This window comes from Desmodus rotundus, chromosome 4, assembly GCF_022682495.2.
Source record: "Desmodus rotundus isolate HL8 chromosome 4, HLdesRot8A.1, whole genome shotgun sequence".
Classification (NCBI taxonomy): domain Eukaryota; kingdom Metazoa; phylum Chordata; class Mammalia; order Chiroptera; family Phyllostomidae; genus Desmodus; species Desmodus rotundus.
Window position 1 is genome coordinate 139,068,664 of NC_071390.1, and position 23,977 is coordinate 139,092,640.

The 23,977-nt window shown below is 37.2% G+C and overlaps 1 protein-coding gene across 1 annotated transcript in view; it reads left to right on the forward strand.

Moving 5' to 3' along the window:
- SLC39A12 (solute carrier family 39 member 12) overlaps window positions 1–23,977 on the forward strand; it is a 61,033-nt gene that overhangs the window by 12,543 nt on the left and 24,513 nt on the right. Inside the window, exons 4-9 of the mRNA XM_024575836.3 lie at window positions 3,111–3,318; window positions 9,970–10,142; window positions 13,376–13,547; window positions 17,497–17,669; window positions 20,127–20,279; window positions 22,098–22,196. Coding sequence (XP_024431604.2) covers window positions 3,111–3,318; window positions 9,970–10,142; window positions 13,376–13,547; window positions 17,497–17,669; window positions 20,127–20,279; window positions 22,098–22,196 — 978 coding nt within the window. The remainder of the gene's footprint in view (window positions 1–3,110; window positions 3,319–9,969; window positions 10,143–13,375; window positions 13,548–17,496; window positions 17,670–20,126; window positions 20,280–22,097; window positions 22,197–23,977) is intronic.

Sequence of the window (23,977 nt, forward strand, 5' to 3'; positions counted from 1 at the left end):
GTTCTGCTTTGTGCTCCCTCACTTTTGTCCTGCCTCCATGAAACTGTCTTTTATTCATTGACTTCTGTCATCCTGTATATCATATTTTCTTCTATTTCCATCAACCCATATCTCCTGGGTTTTCTTCTCATTTGCCTAGGTGTTCTGTATCAAGTTCTCTGGAGCATGCACTTGATCTGCCATCCCTTAAATCTTGTGTCCTCCATGGCCCCACCATCTGATTTTCCTCTACTCACTCCACATGCTCTTGCTGAGTGATACGCTCTCACAGCCTCATGCACAACCAAATACTGACTGCTTCCAATTCTGCTGCAGGCCCAGATATTTCTTTTGAGCTATAGACTCATGTATGCACCAATGTGGCAGAAATATCCATTTGGATTTCTCCCTGGCATCTGAAGCTCAATATTAAAATCTAAGACTTATCTTTATTCCTGAATATCTCCTTTCCTTGGTGTTGCTTATGTAGCTCTTGAAACAGTCTCTATTTTGGCTTGTACAACACTGCACATTCCTGGTTTTCTTTCTTTCTTTCTCTCTCTGGCCCCATGTTCACCTGTGCAGGCTCTAGTTTCTCTGGGCAGTTCTTAAGCATCAGTGCTCCTAAAAGCCTTGTCTCAGCCCCCTGTCACTCCATATGCAGTCTCCAGGATAGGGCATCTGTACACACCGATGACTCACAAGAGTGTATCTCCATTCCAGAACTCTCCTCTGGATTCCAGACCTATGTATCTTACATAGCATCTTTTATTTTTTTAAAGGATATTGTAACTCACACTTAATATATCCAAAAGCAAGAGCACAGATTATCCTGGCCAGATTGAGACCTCTTGTATTGCTCCATATGTTAGTGGACAGCATCACCATCCAGTCAATTGCTCAACTAGAAATTTAGTTTTCTAAATTTCTTTCCCTTTTACGTCCAGTCCATTTCCCAGTCCTACTGCTGTTACCTCTTAAAGATCTCTTTAACCTGTTGACTTTTCTCCATTATCATTACTACTACCTTCTAATCTTCTACCTGGACCATTGTAATAGCCTTCTAACTGTACAACTAGTAATCACTGAGTCTCTTTCCAGTCTTTTTATTTTCTACCAGGTGGCTAGAATGGATTTATCAAAACACAAATCCAGTCATGTAACCACTATTTCCATGCCTTCCTCAGAATCATCCTTTGGCTTCTTGTTGATGTTAGGATAAGGGACAAACTCTATTGTCTGCCACAGACCTTCAGCTTTCCCCATGTTCCCCTCACTCTACTGCTCCAACTATATCCCCCCTTCTAGCCCTTCATATTTGCCATCTTCCCTCCTGCCCAGAAGCTTTGTCCACATTGTTCCTTTTACCTGGAATATTCCTTCCTGTACCTCCTTCAGATCTGACTGTGTATCACAATCTCAAAGAAGCCTTCTTTGATTGCCTGACTGAATAGAGTGGCTGTCTGTTTTTACCCTCATTGTACCATGTGCCTCCCTTCAAAGCTATTGCTACAGTTGTCATCTTATATTTGATTACAATGTCATTTTATTAACAATAGTAAACTTTAAGCTCCCAGGTAGGAAATGCTCCTGGCTTTTGTCATACTTGCATTTCCAGTACCTAGAAAAGCAGCAGACCTATATTGGGTATTTAGGAAAAATTGTGGGGATAATGGATAGCATTACCCTTGTATGGTTGTCAAAACCAGAAACATGAGTCATCTTTGACTCTGCAGTCCTTCACATTTTTCTCCAGGCCTTTTAGTCTACCTTCTTAATATTCCTCAAATGCATGTACTTTCTTCGTCTCTGGCTCTACCATCTTTGATAAAGAAATATCTTGGATTAATCAGTAAGTTCTTAACCAGACTTCCTGCCCTTAAATTCGACCCTGTGCACCTACTCACTAGTTTGCCATCACTATGATATTTCTATAAAATACCTTATTGTATAATTCTCTTGTTAATGTAATTCAGTGGTTCCCCTGGAGTATTCAGGGAATTTTTTTCATAGCACTAAATATGAGGCCATTCTTGATCTGGATCTTGCCAGCCTACTCTGAGACGTATCCTAGACACTGGTAACAATGATAATAACAGCTGTGATTAGCTGACTATGTCCTGTGTGCCAAGGGTTCTAGTATGGTTTTTTACATGCCCTATCTCATCTAATCTTTATAGTCTTTGTGTTGGGTGGCATTGTTCCTTTTAACAGATAATGAATAGGAAGGTTAACAAAGATAATCATTTTGCCCAAGGTCACCCCATTAGAAATGGCAGAGATAATATTAAAGCCTTAGCTGTCTATCTCAAGCCCTATGCTAAGGAACTTGCTTTGAGGATATGGAAGCTCCATCACCATCCTGGGTTTCAACCTATTTCCATACACATGAGGAAGAGAATTGAACATAGGCTGTGGAGTCAGATCTGAGAGCACATTGGGACTCTGTCCTTTATCGGCCAGGCGATCTGTGAAAAGAGTGTCTGCTGTGTAGAGTTCTAGGAGAATGAAAACACAACATATATGTAATGGACCTAACACAGTGCCTGGCACATAGTAGGTGCTCAATAAATATTCAAATAAATAAATAGGGATACTATTGGGATCTAAGGCAAAATCCAAACTTTTCATATACTCCTAATTTAAATGAGGAAAATTATTGTATGCATGAAAAATGTCCCATGTCATATGTCCAATGGTAGTTCAAGGAACGCAGACACTATGCTAGCTTTGATTTGTGGTCAGCAGGCATGAACGGGGATGTGCTCTGTGATGATACGAGGCAGCAGAGCTAGTGTGAAGTCAAGGTCAGGAATGTAGATTTGAAAGTCATCACTGCAGGCTGTACTTGAAGCTGGAGAGAAATAATCCACCAAATAAAAGGATGTAAACAGTTGAAATAAGGGAACTCCTTGGAGAAAAATATATCTTTAAGGGATGTGGCAGATAAAACAAGTATTTTCCAAATAGAGGTATCTCAGATGAGAGAACGATGATAGCCATATTCCCATAAACAATTTAATCCTCTTTGATGAAGAGCTATTCCTTGTCCTTGGGGTAATCCTGGAGATGTTTTAATCCTAATAACTTCAGAGGTTAAAATTTTCTTCTCACCCTGTGTCTGATTTTAGTGTATGGAAACAAAAATGCTGCAGAAAATGTCTGGAATACTAAGCAGTGAGGGTGCTGATGAAAACACGCTTCCTCGGCTGGCGGCGACAATCATTGCTTTGTCTCTTCAAGGTGTTTGTCTGGGGCCAAGAAACTTACCTTCCCCAGACTATTTCACGGAATATATTTTCAGTTCCTTGAATAGTACAAACACTCTTCACCTATCAGGTAAGGGTAGTTTTCATGAATTTAGCTTCCAAGCCACACCTACAAAATAAATTGTGCCAAAAAGAAAGACTAGCACTTTTTGATGACTAAATTTGTTCAGGTATGTTTCATAAACCACTTCCTCTCAGCGTGTAGTAAGACAGTTCAGATGGCCTTTTTAAGCAAACATACTATGATGATAATTATGTGGTGCTGAAGCAAAAATATGGACTTGGCCCATTTCAGCAGTGATGCTGAAATTAGGGGTGTAGAGCCAAAGGGAGAGTTTTTAATGATCTGCCATAGGTACTAACTGAACACTTTCCTATTTAGCACATAGTGCTGAGCCAAAGGGTTACAAAATATAGTGTAGAATGATGAAATAGTAGGCCAAATGGTCCAAGAGCCTTGATAGCAATTTGCTTGTAACCATGAAAGTAAGTCACTTGATTTTAAATACAAGTAATATGAAATACCTATCTGTCTGCATTCATGACTGCCAGCTTTTGAGGGGCTCCAAGATAAAATGGGATGCCAGGAACCGAATCGGAATATCTGTTTTGCTCATTTCTTTGTTCTTGACAAGACATTAAAAGTGAAGTGACTTATTCTCCTAATCTGCATCTAAATGCCCGACTTTGCACACCAAGGGATCCTGGCATGTTGCATAATGCTTGTGCTGCTAACAACACACTTCCTCTTGAGAAATCTCAACATAAAGGGAGATATGAATTTACCAAGGGACCCACAATACCCTCATAACCTAATCATATTTCCCAACTCTGAAAGAAGGGATTCAGAACTGGTAGCCATACAATTCAGTGTCGATCTTTCTCCAGACTTGTTTGCACAGAAAACTGAATGGCGGTTGTGTTTTTCTACAATTCATTTGTATTGTCTGTTAAGAAGAAAGTTGAAATACAAATAACTCATGTTACCTAGCCGGTATAACTAGGAAAGAAACTAGGGAAAGACATCTTATGCTGAGAATAATTTTGATATGGAAACCAGGAGTTGAGAAATTCTAGCTATAGTTTTCATTTCTGGGGAAGGCATGCAGTGATTCCACTTTTCAAGTACTATAAAAATCTCTGGCACTGGAAAGCTTGATCACTCTAAGAAACTGGAAGAGGCATCAGACCACAAGACAGAATACAGTTAGAGGAAATCTGTGCTGTAAGTCCAAGACCGCTTGTTTAGATATTAATCATATTGAATCATTGTTAAAAAATCCAAATACTTGCTCATAAGAGATGTTCAGTATCACCCATTTGGGCAAAAATCGGCTATTTTTTTCTAATTCCTTCACCTTTTTCACCCAAACCCCTAGCCCCTCTCTCCTCTGGCAACCACCAAAATGTTCTCAGGATCTACAAGTCTGTTTCTATTCTGCTTGTTTATTTATTTTGTTTTTTAGATTCAATTGTTGATAAATATGCATTGCCATTTTATTCATATTTTCTATCTTTTTTTCCTCCTTCTTAAATAAGACCCTTTAACATTTCATGTAATACTGGTTTGGTGGTGATGAACTCCTTAAATTTTTTTTCTTGTCTAGTAAGCTCTTTATATGTCCTTCATCTAAATGACAGTTGTGCTGTGTAGAGTAATCTTGGTTGTATGTCCCCACTTTTCACCACTTTGAATATTTCTTGCCACTCCCTTCTGGCCTGCAAAATTTCTGTTGAGAAATCAGCTGACTCTTAGGAGAGCTCTCACCTAGGTAATTAATTGCTTGTCTCTTGTTGCTTTTAAGACTCTCTCTTTGTCTTTAACATTTTACATTTTAATTATGATGTGTTGTGGTGCAGGCCTCTTTGGGTTCATCCTGTTTGGGACCCTCTGCACTTCCTGGAATTGTATATTTATTGTCTTTATTGGGTTAGGAAGTTTTCTGTCATTATTTTTCAAATAGGCTTCTTTCTTTCTTTCTTTCTAAATTGAGTTTATTGGAGTGACATCAGTTAATAAAGTTATGTAGGTTTCAGTTTTACAATTCTATAATACATTATCTGTATACTGTGCTGTGTGTTCACCACCTCACAAAATCAGCCATTTTTGCATTTGAGAATTCAATTTCACTTCAGAGCCCGGTTCCATCTCAGTGCTGTTAGTTGCTCACGCCAGGATCCATGAAGCATTTCCTCTAACAGCTACCTATGAGATGCAGCTCTACTGCAACTGGTTCTATTTTGGGGGAAGGAGGAAAAGAAGTATGCTTGTTTTAAGTGTTAGGTTTTTTATTATAGATTCTTAAACATAAAAGTAGAAACAATAATATAAGGAACCCACATGTGCATATTATCTAGACTCAATAATTGCCAACAATTGGATAATCTTTTATTTGCCTCTACTCTCTCCCATTACTTAATTCTTTTGACACAAATAATCAATCTTAAATATTTCTATATGAATCTCTGTAAAAAAAGACTTTTTAAAAAGTACCTTATGACCAATATCACATTAGTGACTCCTTACTATAAAAATGTCCATTAATGTTGACATTTTTCTGATATATTTTTTAAATTTTTTATTGAATCAGAATCTAAATAAGGTACATAAAATGCAAATTATGGGCATGTCTCTTCAATATTATAGGTATTAGGCCTTCCCTTTCCTAACACCACCCCGTGTTCTCTATTTTGTTGCAATTTTTTTGTTACAAAAAAAGGGATTGTTTTTCTAGTCTGAACTTTGCTGGTTGCATTTCTAGTCATTTAATATGTATTTCTATGCACTGTGTTTCATGTATACTTGTTGTTATAGGTAGAGGCTTTATTGATTTTAGGTTGTGTATTTATTTGGAGGTACTGTCTTATAGTCAGTACTAACCATGAGAAGGTACATAACGGTAGTTGTCTCCCTTTTAAAAAAAGCTATGCGATATTGATGATCATTGCCTAGATTGATTATTTAGAGTTTATGAAATGGTGACTAATTCTTTCATTTCTTCATTGATTAGCATAATGATTCTATAATGAGAAAAGTTTCATTCATCATAATTTCATGTTATTGAAGTTCTTAAAGTTATCATTGTTCAAAATAATAAAATAGTTTCCTTATATCCTTCAAAAGAGAACAATGAACTTTTTTATATCATTATGATTTTATATCTCTTAATCCTTGTCATTATTACCTTAATTGGTGCTCAGAGTGTTTCCCTTTTTGCCTAGTAGAATCTTATTCAAGTTGTCTCTTAAGTCCTTTCAACAAAATCCTTAAACCATTTTATATCTATTGTGTTACAGTATAAGATATTCCAGTTTATCTTGCACATTTCCTGCCTAAACCTAGAATCAGTTTCTTCAAAAATCTTTTATCTTCATATAAACAAATTAGTCAAACTTTACTCTTTTTGCTTTTGGATTTTGAGTAAGTTTGGATTTTGTAAAGTAAGAAATTTTTCTATATTCTCAGATAATAGAGGAAGTCACCCATGTTTTCCTTTAGTACTTACATGTTCTTGTCTATAATTCATTTTGGATTAATTCTGGTGTGTGTTGTAAGAAATAGATCCAGGTTGGTTTTATTATGTGACTATCCAGTTTTCCTTATACATCTTATTTTACATGTAGTGAAAATTATTTCCTCCACTGATTTGAGATTCCACTTTTATATAATGCAGTAATAAATGTAATCAGGTTTATTTCTGTTTCCTATTTTGTCTTATCACTCTACTTTATTTACATGGTGATATTACCCTGTTTTACTTACAGTGGTTTTTTATTTCAATGTCTGGTAGAGCTAGCTATTTTCATTGTTTTTCTTTTCAGGATGTTCCTGGCTTTGTGTTTTTCCTAACAAAAATCATAAAACTCTCAAGCTATGGGGAAAAAAAACTTGTAGAAAAAAATTATAAAGTAACTTAGGGAGAAATGACACTTATAAGATGTTACATCATTTAATCCAAGAACATAGTATGTCTTTCCATTTGTTCGTGTCTATAAATGTGTTTTTGTGGAGTGTTTTATTATTTTCCTCACATAAGTTTTAGACATTTCCTGCTACATTTATACCTAGGCATTTAACTTTGTCTTTGGCTCCCTTAAATGGGGTCCTCTCTTTCATTACATCTTCTAACTGGTTTTTGCTTGCATGTATAAAAGTTATCATATTACATATAAATTTTATAACAGGCTCCATGATTAAATCTTTTATTTAATTTTTACAATTTTGTAGGGTTGTCAGATATATAATTATATCATCTCCAAATAAATATAATTTTGCCATTTTCTTTTTTAAAATTTTATTTACTGATTTTAGAGAGAGAGAAGGGAGAGAGAGAAAGAAAGGAATTGATTTTTGTTTCACTTATTTATCTATTTATTGGTTACTTCTTGTATGTGCCTTGACCAGAGATCGGACCCACAACCTTGGTATATTGGGACAATGCACTAACCAACTGAACTGTCTGGCCAGGACATCTTTTTATCTTCAGTTATTTTGTCTCTTCAATTATTTTGATTTCTAATCTAATTACATTTGTTAATAATCCCAGTATAATGGTAAATAGTACTGGAGATAGGTTGAATCCTTATCATATTTCTGACTTTAAAAGAAAAGCCTGTGGTGTTTTCTCATTGAGTTTAGAGAACAAATAAGAAAATAAATTAACATTTATATTAACCCATATATCTACATTTCCAGTGCTCTTCATTTCTTCCTATGAACTCAGTTTGCCACTTCAGGTCATTTCTTTTTACCCAAAAGTATTCATTAATTCACTTAATATTTATTGTAAGGCAGCCCTGCTATGAATTCTCCCAGTAATTGTTCAATAATTTAAATAAAATCATTGAAATGATTTTATTTCACTTTCAGTTTTGAAGCATTGTTATGCTGCATATAAAACTTTTGATTGACAGTCTTTTCTTCCACCAATTTGAATATGAGTCCACTTCATTCTGTACTCCATTGTTTGGATGGAAAGTCAGCTATCAATTTATTGATGCTTCCTGGTATCTGATGGGTCATTTTTGTGATGGGTCATTTTTGTTTGTTTGCTGCCACTTTCAAGATTTATCTTGCCTTTGACTTTCAAAAGTTTGACTACAATGTGTCTGGGTCTTTTTGTAAATATCCTATTTGATATCTGATGAACCTTTTGAACACGTGAATGAAGGTTTTACATCAGATTTGGAAAGTTTTGTCATTATTTCCTCCAATATTTTTGTACTCCTCTTTCTTTTTCCTCTCTTGTGAATATATATGTATTATTTGCTGTTGTCCTACAGGCCTCTATGACTTGTTCTTTAAAAAACATCTTTTTTTCCCTCTGTTCTTCAGATTGATTTACTTCAATTAATTTTTCTTTATGTACAATTATTTTTTCTACCTTCTCAAATATACTGTAAGCTACTCCAGTGAATTTTTTAATTTCAATTATTGTTTTCATCAACTCCAAAATTTCCATTTGGACTTTTATATCGTTTTTACTTCTTTATTGTAATTTGCTATTTGTTAATTTATTATTGTCATAATTTTATTTCATTCTTTAAATATAATTTTCTTTAGTTCCTTGAACATACTTATAATAGATGCTTTGAGTTTTTGCTAAATTCAATATCTATAAATACTTACAGACGTATTTATTGACTGTTTTTATCCCCTGACTATAGGTCACATTTTCCCTTTTCTTTGCAAGTCTCATAATTGTTTGTTGAAAACTGGTCATTTAAAATAAAATATTGTATCCCTGGCCAACATGGCCTAATTGGTTGGACATCATCCTGCAAAGCTAAAAAGGTCACTAGTTTGATTCCTGGTCAAGGCACATGCCTGGGTTACAGGCCCAGTCCCTGGTCAGTGTGCATGTGAGAGGCAGCTGATAGATGTTTCTCTCACACATCAATCTTTCTCTCCCTCTCTTTCTCCCTCCCTTTCCCTCTCTCTAAAAACAAATAAATAAAATCTTTAAAAAATAAAATAAAATATTGTAGTAACACTAGTTTATAATGTTTCCTATCACTGATGGTAACACTTAGGAAAATACCAGAGATATTTTATTCACAAGTAAGAAGATGGATAAATTCAAAGAAATTCACCATTATATGTAATTATTCTCTGTATCAATCAGTTTGTAAAAACAGACAGCTGTACCAAGGGAATCTTAACTTCAATCTATAAACTAACAATCAGACCACAGTAGCATTAGAAAACAATGTCAATTTGTGTCTAATTTCAACATTTTTTCATTTCCTGTTCTGCATAAATACCTCAGAGAAAGAGAATTGACTGACGTAACTACATTAAAGTTATAGTTAGTGTATTAAAGATGTATAGTGTCTCAGAAGAATACATCTCCTAAGGATTAGGCCAGCTTCACCTTTTGTTTTTGTTTTTATAGGGAACTCCACCTAGAAAAAGAATTAGGTAATTGGCCCAATGCAAGGCACTCCATTGGTGGAACTGCCTATTCATCTTCTCTGGAGATAAATATGGTGGGAGCATCTTCATAAAACTGGCTTGGCTCCAAAGCTTCACCAAGATCTTGAGGAAATCAATAACTTTGTGAAATATAAATGTTATTTATTATTGTTCAGTATAAAATTTTTTCATCATAACCAAATTTACTTAAAAAATATCTATGCTGTGGCAATGTGAAATTGTGATTATTCTGAAACTGACCCGTTTTTATTCCATGTGACACCAGTCTTTGTATGAAATTTCTAGAACTAGACCAACTCCTCAACACTCTCTGGACCAAAAGTACCTGTATCAGAAAAGCTAAAGTCCATCAGCTGCAATGGAAACAAAACAATATGACAATTCGTGGTGGTAGTTACCCTGATACATCGGTACCCATGGACCAGGAGTCGGACAGTGGTCCAGTTCCCTGGGATCAGGTATCGCCATTACTCCTCTCCTACCATTATGCGCATTATTTGCTACTGTCAGGAGGAGTTCAGCTGTGAAAGTTTTGTAAGAGTTGTAGAAAATTTAAAGGATAATGTATATTTTCCTTACATGTAGACATATTCTACGTTCAGAGTGGTCGTTTTTTGTTTTTCCTTTTACACGTGGATCTCTATAAACATAAACATAAACATGAGACTAAGATGTTTAGGAGAATGATGTACATTTCTCTTTCCTCCCTTGGGTCTGGACTGAACGCACAAATAATGAATTCAGTGGACGTAGATTAAGCCTTTACTATGTGCCAGTCACTCTTGTGGGCGTGAGGGATTTGGCATAAATCCGAAATAAGCACAGCTCCTATGGAGCGCACAGGGTAGCGGGAGGGCACAGACATTGCATAAACACGACAATGAATGAATACTCTAAACTTAGATTATAGTAATTTAGGTTAGCTTACAAAAAGAGATTACTTTGGGCTGTGAGCCATAGAGAAATATTTGTATAGTAGGTAGCACTGAGATGGTTTTTGAGACAAGGTGATATATGATCTTGTAAATCCACATTTCTTAAAGATGTAGTCCAGAATATGTTCACAGTGTACCTTGATGCTTCTTGAAAATGGGTGCTATGGCCAAATCAGTTTGGGAGATCCTGGAGAAACACACTGCACTGTGTTGGGAGGTCCTTCAGTAAATAACCTTCTTTATTCTTATTGAATCAAATATTTCTCAAACTTTGACCATAGAATCCCTCCCTGTCCGAATCATTTCAAATTGTAAGAGACTGATGTTCTCTGATGATGGCTACATTTATTGAAGGCTTCCTATGTACTGGACACTGTTCATTTCACCTGCATTGGCGGCCTCACTTAATCATTACACCTGCGTGAGGTTAGTTGGTATTATTCCATCTTACAGACGATGACATGGAGGCATGCAGCTAAGAAATAACTGCGTAAGTTCACAGAAACGGAGGGTATATCACCTGCTAGCATATCCAGTGCATTTAAGAACTATGCTATGGTTTAAGAAAAGTTGGTTTAAATTAATTAAAACTATTTTTGTTACTTGTATCTTAGATGAGCAAGCAATTTTGTATGGAGCACAATCTGTATCTTAAAAGAGCAAAAGTCCTCACATGTTCCCAATGCTGCTGAATGCTGTTCCCATGGGTTGTGAATCCATGACTGGACAGTGTCACATGTTTTTATTATTATATACTTTTTAAAGTGAATTTCTGTTAGTGCTTTGCTTTTCTGTTAAAAGGCATCTATTTAAATTGATTCTTTCGATGCTTATTGTATTCAACTAAAGATGACAAAAGTCGATGCCTTTTTTAATCCTTGTTTGTGAAGTCTCTTTAAAAGCTTCCTCAGGGCCAAGGTTATTTTTTTTTTAAATTTAAGGATTACCTACTTAAGCCATGCATCTTCTATAAACAGTTATAACTATTTTCTGTGCTGACTATGCAAAATAAATGGAACAACCTCTTCTCTGCACCAGCGTATCACTTTCCTTGTGACTGTTGATGAGACCCTAAGAGAGCAGACTAGATCTGAGGATCCTTCCTGTGTTAGGCAGACCAGTGGTTCTCAAGGTGTTGTCCCTGCACCAGCAGCATCAGCATCTCCTGGCAACGTGTTAGAAATGCCAGGTCCCAGGCCCTGCCCCAGGATCTGCTGCATTATGAACTCCGAGAGCAGAGCCCAGTACTCTTCCTTTTAATAAGCCCCCAAGGGACCCTCAAAGCTAAAGTTCAGGAACCAGTGCTTTGGATTGTGTTTGTAAAGGTACCATAGAAGTCTGATGATATCAACATCAGACTTTGTATTGAAGTTTTACATAAAGGAATAAAGAAATTGTAAAGTTTATTATCTGAATAATCTAAATATTCTTTTTTATTAAAATATATTGTGTTAAAAATGTTATAGAATGTATAATGCATCAACTTTAAGGACATTTGTTTTAGTGACTTCAGAAGAAATGTAAAACAGTAACCTAAATATCACAGAAACAGCAAATGAAGATCACGGGCACAGAAGTTCATAATTCATAATAGAATAATCTTATTCTACAAGAAGGTATTCTAAAAGTAGAACTATTCAATTTCTTGACAGTGAACTGGGGAAAAATACGTGGCATCCTGTTCATGTTTATCTCTCCACTCTTTCACTTACCAGTCAGGTATTTTTCAATAAGAATGTTTATTATGGAGGGTTTGCCATCAAAAGTTTCTTGCTAGTTTCTCTTATTGTCGTCAATATTTTTAATGATGAATAATTTTATTTCATTAGTAACAAATGATGCAAAGGAGAATAGTCTCTGGTGATTTTCACTTTGATAAGGAAAAAAACCACAAGTTTAAGTTTTCTGTTGTTGCTTTTTGTAGTATATAACTTTTGGGCTTCTTGCCCAGTTCCTTGCTGAGAAATGCCTTCCTCACATGAAGGAGGGAGGCCACAGCCATGTTTGAGCAGCATGATCCCACCCCCTATCTTGTGGGCAAAACCGATCAGATGGATGTCGGACCCAAGAGAGCCCGTCTGTCTGTGGCTTTGCTGGACCATTAGATCTCAATTAGGACTTGCAGAATCAACTCAGTCTTGGGTTTGTGGACTGAAAGTTCACTTCACAGTTGGGGCTTACATGTACATGTGTCTTCTAAAAGAGAGAAGGCCAGACTCTGAAAGGTAATAGATATATACAGAGGGGAACACAAAGGAGAAGATGGTTGGCCTTGAAAAGACAAGCCTTTTAAATCACTGATCTAAAAAAATAGCTTATTGATTGTAACTAAAGATCATAAAGATAGTGTATTGAGGTCTTCCTTCAATAGAAGACATACATTTGTGCTAGTGGAACTATGTACCATTCTCATCCATATATTAGACCTTTTTAATGTAATTTTTGATAGACAAAATCAGCCCTTGACACTTCAAATGCCTTGTGGCAGTTTTTAGAGAACTGTTGCATATACTATTAATTTATAACCCTTTGCTCTTATAAATATACCTATACAATAAAAGATGCAAAGATTTAGGTAAATATCAATAGGCAAAAGCAATTATTTCAATTGTTTTTGTGGAGAAAAGCTGTCAATTGACAAATGCTGTGTCAACTAGCTGGTATGTAAATGCTAAATGATACGGTTTCATGTGTCCATTTTAGCCAGAATGGAAATGATGCTGAGGTTAGTAACAATGTGGGGTTTTCCCATACAGACTTGCTTCTCTGCTGGGCAGCTGGTGGAGATATTTCTACAGAACAGCCTCTCACCTATTTCTAAGGAGGACTTTAAGCAAATGAGTCCAGGAATCATCCAACAATTGCTCAGCTGCTCTTGCCGGCTGCCCAAGGACCAACAAGAAAACCTGCTGCCCACCACGCTAGAGAGTAAGTTCTGATTTTTCCCTCACAAAGTGGATGCACCTAATGTATGTAATAATAGCCATGAACACAGGGTGCTTATTATAAACCAGGCACTGTTCTAAGCAACTTACACTTATTGACTCATTTCATCCTCACAATAATGCTGTGGGCTAGATATTATCCCCATTTTACAGATGAGGAAACTAAGGCACATAAGAGGTTAAGTGATTTGCCAAAGACACACCTCTAGTAAGTGATGGAGTTGCGATTCAAACCCAGGCCAGCTGGCCCCAGAGCCATGGTTTTTAACCAGTGTGCTATGCTAGCTTTCAATGACTATTTATATTTTGTATACAATTTATGAATATATAAATTATTTTTGTCCCTTTTATGGGATTCAGTTATAGACCAACTTAAAAGTACATGGTTGAGAAGTGGCATGGTGTAAGAGAGAGAATGTATACAATGTTGGAATCAGAAGCTGAGTGATGGCTTCTATTCCCAGCCAACTCTGTTTGGCTGGGGATAGAAGATGTTTGGCAACATCGTCAGCAATCTCTGTTTCCCCGAGCCCGTCTCTTATTCTGCACAGTGGGAAAGCGGTGACGTCCTACAGGCCTTCCACACACCATGGCACAGGTAAAAAAAATGAAAGCACACTGGAGTAAACCCAAGAGGCTGCTCTAGAATGGTGGTGACCAGTGCAGGCAGGTCCCAGCCTGCCGCGCCTGGCTGACACCCCTGGGAGTGCACTCACCTGTATCCCATTGGAGCAGTGCAGTGGGTGAGCTCTGCTGTAAGGTCCAAATGTGATAACATGTACAAAACTGTCTGGTAATTTAAAGCAGTGTGTATTTAAAAGAAAAAAAAAGGTTGCATAACAACATCCATGATGGATAGAAACATTTGACAGTTGACACATGCAATCTTTAGATATTACCATTAATCATAGATGATAGATAGATAGATAGATAGATAGATAGATAGATAGATATTTTCAGAGCTACCTTTCTTTCTCTCTGAGATAGTCTGCAGTGCCCACACTAGCTGAACTGTTTGGCTACTCCCTTCTAACTCGCAGTGGATTCTATGGCATCAAGAAACTCAATTTGAAGATTTTTAGGTGAACAAAAACATGCCAGGCAGAAATATCCATAACCCCACATTTGCTGAGAAGAAAGCTCTATTAAAAGTCAGCAGCTAAATAATTCAGCACCTGGTGGTCAGGGACGACTCACAGATGGATGAGGCCGACAGACCATGGCACCGAGGAGCTTCCACGAACATGTTTGTTCTCCCACCGTGTGGCACAGGGTCTAGTACCTACAGGCCCCTGGGGAGTGGGTTTCTGTCCTGAAGATGCATGAAAAAGTTTTTAGCTTTCTAAGGGCCTTCTAGACCCTTCTATGGAATAGTCTTCCTAAAAAAATTCAAACAAATCACACTCACCAAAGAACCTAGAAAAACATTACTGTCCTCAATTTAAAATGTTGCATTACGTAACTAAAGGGAAAGGCTTGTATTGGCCTTTCTGTGGAAATATAAGATGAAGAGGGGAGGACACAGGGAGACCTTATTAAGAAAACATCGATCAGTGTGGTAAAACTCAGTCTGTGAGCATCACCTCCAACTGTCTCCAGGAAAGAGCGTTATGACCATGTATAAATTGAGTTTCCGACCTACACCATGTAGCTGCTCAGGAGTGGCTAGGAATTTAATTCTTATGTTAAGTTCTGTTGTAATGATGAAAAAAATTTACATAGCACCTGTCTGCAAGTCACCTGAGTCCAATCAAGATGCGGTAAGTTAGTAGAGTTTGATGGCCACAGAAGTCAGAGATTTTATGGTTTTCAGGCTGCCCTTGCCATATGGGAGCAGGTGAAATCTGACTCACAGAGGCCCTAAAATCGTCTATAAGCTCCAAATTGGAATGTTCATTCTCCTCCAGTCCCACACTGTAGCTGCCCTCAGGACAAAGGGGAGAAGAAAAGGAGAATTGTAGAACCTGAGACTTTGCCTTTTGCCTTGGAAATGTCAGTCCCTAATTTGTTCTTCTATGTTCTTGACATTTTATGATCTTTTGTAGCTTCTCTGAAATGTGGCACCTTTGAACTACATCAGGCACCTAGGTTCTCATACTAAACTTCAGATGTCTTTATTTATTCCATGAGAAGAATGACGTTCCCACAGAGAACCTACTTGTGGAAGAATGGGATATGATACTTGGTTAAATATCTCTATGAATTTTTAACATAACATAGGCATTTTTACTAAATTACAACAGGATAAAACTTCTGGCAGGTGTATGACCATTCCAAACCCTTTTATTTTTTTAAACTTTAATTGTGGTTAAAAAACACATGGAACTTATAATCTTAATTATTCTGAAGTGTAGGATCTACAGGTCAGTAGTATTAAGTATTTCCCATCGTTGTGCAACAGATTTTTAGGACTTTTCATTCTGTAAAACTGAAACTCTGTACCCACTGGATAACAACCACCATATAGTGGATTCCCGGCAGTGAAAGAATTGTGATGAGGGTGGAAAAACCACAGTTGGAAAGTTTTCTCTGAATACACCTCCAACTCTATTTTAATATTAGACTCTAATATAACCTAGACCTTATAATTCAGTAAAGGTCATCTCAGCACTGGACTAGTAGCTCAGTTGGTTAGAGTATCGTCCTGATTCTCCAGGGCTGCAGGTTTGATTCCCAGTCAGGGTACATAAAAGAATCATCCAATGAATGGATAAATAAGTGGAACTACTAACTGATGTTTCTCTCTTTCTCTCCCTCTCTCTGTCTCTGTCATCAATACATTTAAAAAATTAAAAACATAAAGGTCATCTTAAAATCACAAGTCTATTACCATGTTATCAGCTAGAATCATTAGTTTAATGTAGAGGGTGAATGTCTCAGAAAAGTACAGAAATAATGAGACTAGGCTATTTTTCATTATAACTAACTTTAAGATAGTTTCTTAAAATCTACTATGGAGTTTAAATAGTATAACTACATTGTTTGATTTAACTTACTATTTATCTGTGTGTAGTCACTCAAAGAAATAATAGTTGAATTTTGTAATTACTTTATTGTTTACAAACCAGTTTGCCATGACTTGTTAGTAACTTCTAAATAAGCAGAACGCAGAGTATCTGCCCTGAGTGTCTGCAGCCAAAGGAAAGTGGGGGCTCGGGTAACTCGTTCTGTCCCGATCACTTACGTTTGGCTCTGAGCCATTTCCCCTCTGCGAACCTTTCTTCTTCTTTTCCCCTTTTATTTGTTCTCCCCTCATACATACTTTTGTTTGAATGATTTAAAGAATTGTACTTTCTTACTTTTTTTAAATCTAGAAGCTAGAAACATTGAATAAATGCAGACATTATAAAATATTACTGCAATAAATCAACAGGTAGACTGTCCAAATTTATTGTGAGCCGTTGCACACTCAGTGATCAGTTTTTACCAACACAATCACTTGTTTTGGTCATGGAGAGTAATCAACACTTTTAATGTTACAAATAATTTTGAGAACTTCTGGAAGAAAGTACTCATTTTGAACACAGACCTAGGTCTACATGGGCCCAGACTGGACGTTCCCATTGTAGCAGTGCTGCCTGGCCTTCGAGAGGTCTACATGTGGTTGGATGGAAATCATTAGCATTACCTGTCCACAGATGTGGTAGTTTACAGTGAGAGAAATTAATTTCTTGCAGCAGGAGGTAAGCTAGGTCCTTGCTTGCCACAACAATTTTTTAATAAGAGGTCATCAGGGTAACTTTAAAGATTTTTTGGTAAAAATCTTTTCGTTCTTTTCTTAAAAACTAAAACCTTTTACCCAGTAGACCACATACAAGTTCATGTCCCTACCTGCTGTGCTGTACGGCGGACTCTCCCGTCAGTTTCACTAGCTCAGGCGCTCAGGGAGGGTCACGGGCACTGACTGTTTCTGCCACCTCCTTCCACCTTAGAATATGGCTACAGCACAGTGGCGGTGACGCTGCTCACGCTGGGCTCCCTGCTGGGGACCACGCTGCTCCTGTTCCACAGCTGTGAGGAGAGCTACAGGCTCATTTTACAGCTGTTTGTGGGCCTGGCTGTTGGGACCCTCTCTGGGGATGCTCTGCTCCACCTCATCCCTCAGGTAAGCTGCTTTGTTTCCGATTTAGATGGAGCGTTTCCAATTTCTTTTATGTTTAGCCAGTGGAGGTGTTCATGCAAAATTTCACAGCAACTTGGATGAGTAGCTACGGTGGCCAGTGTTTCCCTTGGAAATGAATATTATTTCCCCAAAGCACTTGTGGGAGAAGGGAGATGACCAGTCATTATATTTACCACATGTTATTCTTATTCTTGAAATTTTTTTAAAGAGGTGATCAGATGTAGATTCCTACTAAGAAACATTCAGAAAGCACTTACGAATTACCTGCAAATAAAAATGAATGGGCTGTAAGATGTGGCAATGGTTTTTCTCCAGTGCTCCCCCAACTTACCCGTTTTGTTCCCTGCCCTTCTCTGCTGTCTTTCGTGGCCTGGGAGATTGCAGCTCCTCAGCCCCCTTGCAGACTGGGTGGTTGCGGGGACCAGCTAATGTGAGGCGTGACGGGAAAGTCGGGGCAGGAGGAGAAAGTGGCAGGGTTGTTTCTTCCTGTCCCCTGCTGGCTGTGGTACTTGCTCTAGAACAGTGATGTTCAACCGGTGTGCCGCAAGAAGTTGGAAAACGTGCAATGTCTGACTTAGGGGCACTGACCTCTTCTCCCTTAGATTGTCAAACTAAGAATGACAACAGCCAATACAACAGTAGTTGTCCAGTGTGAATGAATCAAAATTTGCCTGTTTTTTGTCAGATTGTCAAAAACGATAATTCCTGGTGTGCCACCGAACGTTAGTAACTAGTTCGTGTGCGCCGTAGACAACGAAGGCGGACAATCGCTGCTCCGGAAGCAGTTTATTACCTGCAGTCCTACGGTTCCCATGGATGTGGGAATTTTCCACACGCCTCTGGAAATTTCCTACAGGGTCACTCTTGTTGCTTAGAGGCTCAATAATTATTAGATGTTCTGAAAATTGCAGAGTGAGCATTGGAGAAATGAAATGAACCATTATTAGTTTTAATTTCCCCTATAATCTAATTTTCTGGAAATATTTCAAGGCTTACTGGCTTGAGGCGGTGGCCGAGGCCTTTTCTAGGTCACTGCAGAGGCTGCAGAGCCGTTCACTCCCAGGATCCTGGGGAACAGCAAAAGGACCTCAGGGCTCCCCAGGCCCCCGCAGGTCGGGGCTGGCATAGCTCCGGGCAGCAGGCGAGGATTTGGGGCAGGTGGGACTGTCAACCGACTTTGCAGAGATATCGCAGAGGGAAACTTAAAAGATGAGCTAGGTTTCATGAAATTTGGAAGGCAGTGTTTCACTTGAGGGAAAGGAGGACAGAAGTTATTGGGGAGAGGAAGATGCCACATGAGGGAGGTGGAAAGCTGGGAAAACCAGCGGTCCTGACACGTGACAAGTGTTCAAAGGGCTGCGGGGAAATGAGAAAAAATGCCACTGTCATTATTTCCTTTTTTACTAGCCAAATTTATTAAACTTAGAGACCTGAATTTTATTCTGAGATTGTGGGTTTTTCCCCTGTTTTGTGATATTATAGTGTTCTCCGCATTGTGAAATAATGGTAATTACAGATATTAGGTAGGTGTCCTCTAATGTCTTTACCAAAAGAAAAAGTTGACTAACATGTGTCAGTTTTTAGTTATGTCCATAAAATCAGTCTATGTACTCACTCATGTACTCATGTATAAATATATGTTTACATACATAAATATCTACATACATATATATGAACATGTATACATGTAATGTGTATACATATAATTTCTTTTCCCTCTTTTTAACGGTCAGTAACATCCAAAATGTGGAAACTACTGAGCTATTTCTTAAACTGCCTTCTCCTGGGGAAGGAATATGATACATAATGATTTACTAGCTCACAGGAAATCATGAGGTCAAAAAATAGAATGAGTCAACCAAAGGGATGAGTCAACTAGAGAAAAATTCCTAATGCTTTTCTTGTATCCTTTTCTGTCCCAGGTTGCTGGATATATTGCTAGGCATACAGTATGCACTCAGTGGAAAATGTCTTTATGGTAGATTTCTTACTACTCTGAACATTTATTAAAAGTATTCTTTAATTGCAGCGAGGCGTGGGGAGAATAAAGCCCAGATGAAATGTATCTTTATATTTGTTCTAGATATAAAATACATTGGCTTGCTATAAGGCGCTGTTGTACAAATAGATACTTTTGAACTCCGAAAAATATTCAGCTAAAGGACTGGAATGAATGAAAATTTAGGCCACTTGCTGAAATAAGCTTAGGCTTTAATCTGTTCATAAGCAGAAGCCACCTTCTTTTCTCTTGTACACATTTTATTTGGCCATGATTAAATCCTACAGTGGAAGTGTTTATATGTCTGAAAGCAAACTGGGCTTTGAATGATTTCAGGAGTTGTCTTGGAGTTGAGTATATTCAATATTGGACCTCCTAATTAATGTTTAGGGCATCAAGTTACTTCCTTATCTCTCTTTCCCTCATCTTTTGTTTTTTAGGTTCTCGGTTTGCATAAGCAGGAAGCCTCAGAGTCGGGACATGTCCATGAAAGCAAAGGTCACATTTGGAAACTCTTGGGACTAATTGGAGGCATCCATGGATTTTTCTTGATAGAAAAATGTTTTGTTCTTTTTGTGTCGCCAAGTGTCAAGGTATATTGTAAGTTTTATTTATCCTTTGCATTAGGGCCTCATAATACTCACCTTTCATTGCAGAAGTACTTGTTCAAAAGTAACTGACTTCTTCATGAAGTTGTCTGTGTAAGGGATGAGGCCCTGATTTCCAGAATACACAAGTCATTCTGACTGGCAGCTTCCCTGTAAGTCTGCTTATTAATCTTTTAAACATCTGTTGCTGGCCTGTTGATGTACGGGTTACAGTCTGCTGTTTTACCTCCCCGGCTAGCTTGGAATCAGCAGACTGTTTCATGCCTGATAATAAAGGGGCCCATAGGCCTAACTATCAGGTGGTGTTCTGAATGTCTTTCCTAACTAAAAACAAACAAGCAAATAAAAATTATGAAGATTCACAAAATTACGCATTATTTTCTATCTTAAGGGCATTTAAAAATACAAAAAGGGCATTTAAATATACAAAAACAAAAAGCTCAGGTATGGTATTTGTGATATATGTATATATTTAGCTCAAAACATTGCTTTTTGGGGGGCCTGTATTTGGTCGGTTCCTATGTGTACGATGAAATGTAAAAAGAAAATAGTTGAACTGTTCAGTGGGATGGTTAAGAAGGTAAACACTAATGAAAGGCTCAGTAAAGGAAGTTTTCTTTACACAGTCCTGAGGCTCTGTAGTCTTCTGTGATTTTTTACTTATTCTTGACTGCACTCAGGTCAAACTAGCAGTCTTTTAAAATGTCAGTACTTCTTTATTATCATTCCCAAGTTTATTCAAAAATTCTATTTTATGCATCAAAATAGGTGGTTTTGTGGATGGGTAGAGAGCGGCTAGATTGCTGGGTGTGTGATCAAAATAGACACAGCAAAACGTCCCTGGTAGGACCAGGAAGTGGGCATCTGAGTGTTCACATTATGGTTCTTTCACCTTTTCTGTATATTTGAAAATTTTTACAATAAGTAGATTTTAAACAAAATCCTGTGAAATAACTTCTGTTTTAATGAAGCAGGGTTGTTTTTTGACCTAGGGCCCAAACTAGAATGCTACAGTAACTCAAAATTGAAAATTCAAGCTTCAATCTCTTCACCCACTAGAAAAGTTTAGGACATTAATATCCAGAAAAGGGGCCCTAATTCAATCAGCATGAAAAAATAATAACAGATCACCATTTAAACACCATAGATTAGCATTCCTGGACTGAAAAAACTAAATTACAAAGCCAACATATCAACCTACATATAATCATGGAAAATTTAACCAGGATGGAAATGAGTAAAATAAATTCTGAACATCCGAAATGTAGAGTTTATTTAGATTACCCTGGTATTTGTCAAGGAACTTAAAATGAGTTTAGGAACATAATTTCAAGATTCATGATGTTGAGTAAAGTGAGAGGAAGGTAGATATTGTAGAAGTTCCAAGTGCTTTGATTGATTCATACATTTCTGGATATTTTAATTTAGTAGTTTTAGGCTGTAATACAGTTTCAGTTATAATCCTTTTGGTATCTCCATCAGAAAAAAATCAAATTTAATTTTGTTGTAAACAAAAAAGGCATTATAAACCACTCAGACCACTGTTTGAGTCTTTTAAAATTCTTGAAGTTGCCTGTTTGAAGCATTCTGAACGAGCATGCCGATTCACAGCAGTCCTTGCTTCTCCAAGGGGAGGCGTTTTAGTGAGTACTCCTCACGGTGGGAGTCTCCCGCTGCTCTTCTTGTGCCATGCATGGCTTTGGCCAATGAGCGAAATGTTAAATAGAACCATGGACTTGACAAAGGCTGCATTTGCGTTCTTCTGTTCTTCAGCACTAATTTTAAACCATCCTCATCCGGCAGGGCATGCCACTGGTGAATGGGCATGTGGGACATTCCCACCATCTTACACTCAATGCTGACCAGTCAGGCAGAGGCCAATCTGCTTCAACTATCCAGCTGGTAGGTAACTGATCTGAAATTTTCTGTTGATTACTTTCTTTCCTTTATTCCTCGATTAGATGAAAATCAGTACGATAAATATAGAATTCGCTCCTAACTTGCCTATGTTCTTGACCATTATAAATAGTTTAGGAAACTTTACTGAGCACCTAAAAACTGTTTGAAAGTATAAAAAACCATTTTCCATAGATTCAAATTATTGCAATTAGCACCACTTTGAAACATGTATGGATTAGATTGACAACTATACAGCAATTGAATCATTTTGTTTACAAGTTTTCATGAACTAGTTGACCTTTGTTTGGTTTTCCATTCTGAGTAATTCTTAGCCACAGGTAGGTGGATGTAAATAAACTAAACAGGATTTAGTGCATCTGGGAGTGGGGTGTCCATTTCACAATACAGGAGACAACTGGTTCTGCCCAGTGAGATGTCTCATTGTAAGTGCTTTCTGTTACATTGAATTTTCCATGACAAAATTATCCATATGGATTCTCAAAACACAAACTCCAATTAGGTTCAAAACAATATTCCCATTCTAATTCTCAAAATAACAAGTAAAGGGATGAGCAAAATATGGAAGTAATATGCCATAGATAGAAAACTTGCCTCCTATACCCATGACCTTGGGAGAGGGTTTACAGTTCAAGGACAGATTCCTAACTGAGTAGAGATAAGTAAGCTATTCCTGAGACGTTAAGACAGCAAAATAGAAGTCAGACAATAAATTGCAGATCTACAACTAATTCAAAAAAATTTCCTTTAAAAATGATTTAAAATCCTTATTTTGTGTATTGTTTAATACTTTACACGTGATTGGAAAGAAGATAAGTTCAGGTTGAGATTAGTTTTAAAATCCTCTAATGCTGCCTCTATTCTTTTGGTCTGATTAAAGGGTACAGAACCCCAAAATGTGTATAAAAAATCTCTGACGCTAACTTAGTGAGTTTGGGTTGCATTTGAATAGGCTGGCTTACTGATTATATATTCACCATTCCTTTTGTTATTTAAGCTGCAAGATCAATTTAAGCAAATAGAAATAATATGAACTTTAGAAACTGTTTGTTTCAATTACCATCTGTTCAGGCAGGAGGGAAATACAATTCTTTCCAATCGGCAAGGAATTTTGGATGTTTGCTTCTAAATTCCTTTACAGAGTGTGACATTATATAGCTTTTTGGGGGGAAAAATCCTGGAATAAATATTTGAACTCCTGTCTTTTAATGGAACTATAGAGAATTTTGTTATTATAATCAGCATTTTGATGTAATATAATAAATTACATGGTGGGCGGTTCTAGAGCCACCAATTTCAGGCAGGAAGCCTGTCTACCTTCTCTAACCCTGTATCCTTTAGGTATTCTTCTCAGCATCCTTTTCCAAAAAATTGCCTGTCATTACATTTTTTGGATCCCTGCTATCATTTAACATGTGAACTTCAAGTTTACTTCCTGTTTTACATTGAAAAAAGATGGTTATGTCTCACATTAAATTTGTCCCATAGTCTCCACACCTTTGGATGATAGAATTATATAAATACGGTTTTAAAATAACAAGTTCAAAAGGCAGATTAAAAGTATTCTCTTCAACATAACAGAATAAGAACCTGAGGCATAGGGAGGGGATGCGATTTTCCAGACATCGAACTATGAGTCAGTCTCTGAAACAGAATCCTGTAATTTTAACTCATATTATAGATGTCACTTCAAAGTCTTACTTCCCTGTCACATGAAAGGAGGAGGAAACCTTAAAAATTGATTATATTTTCTTTTCTACGTCTGT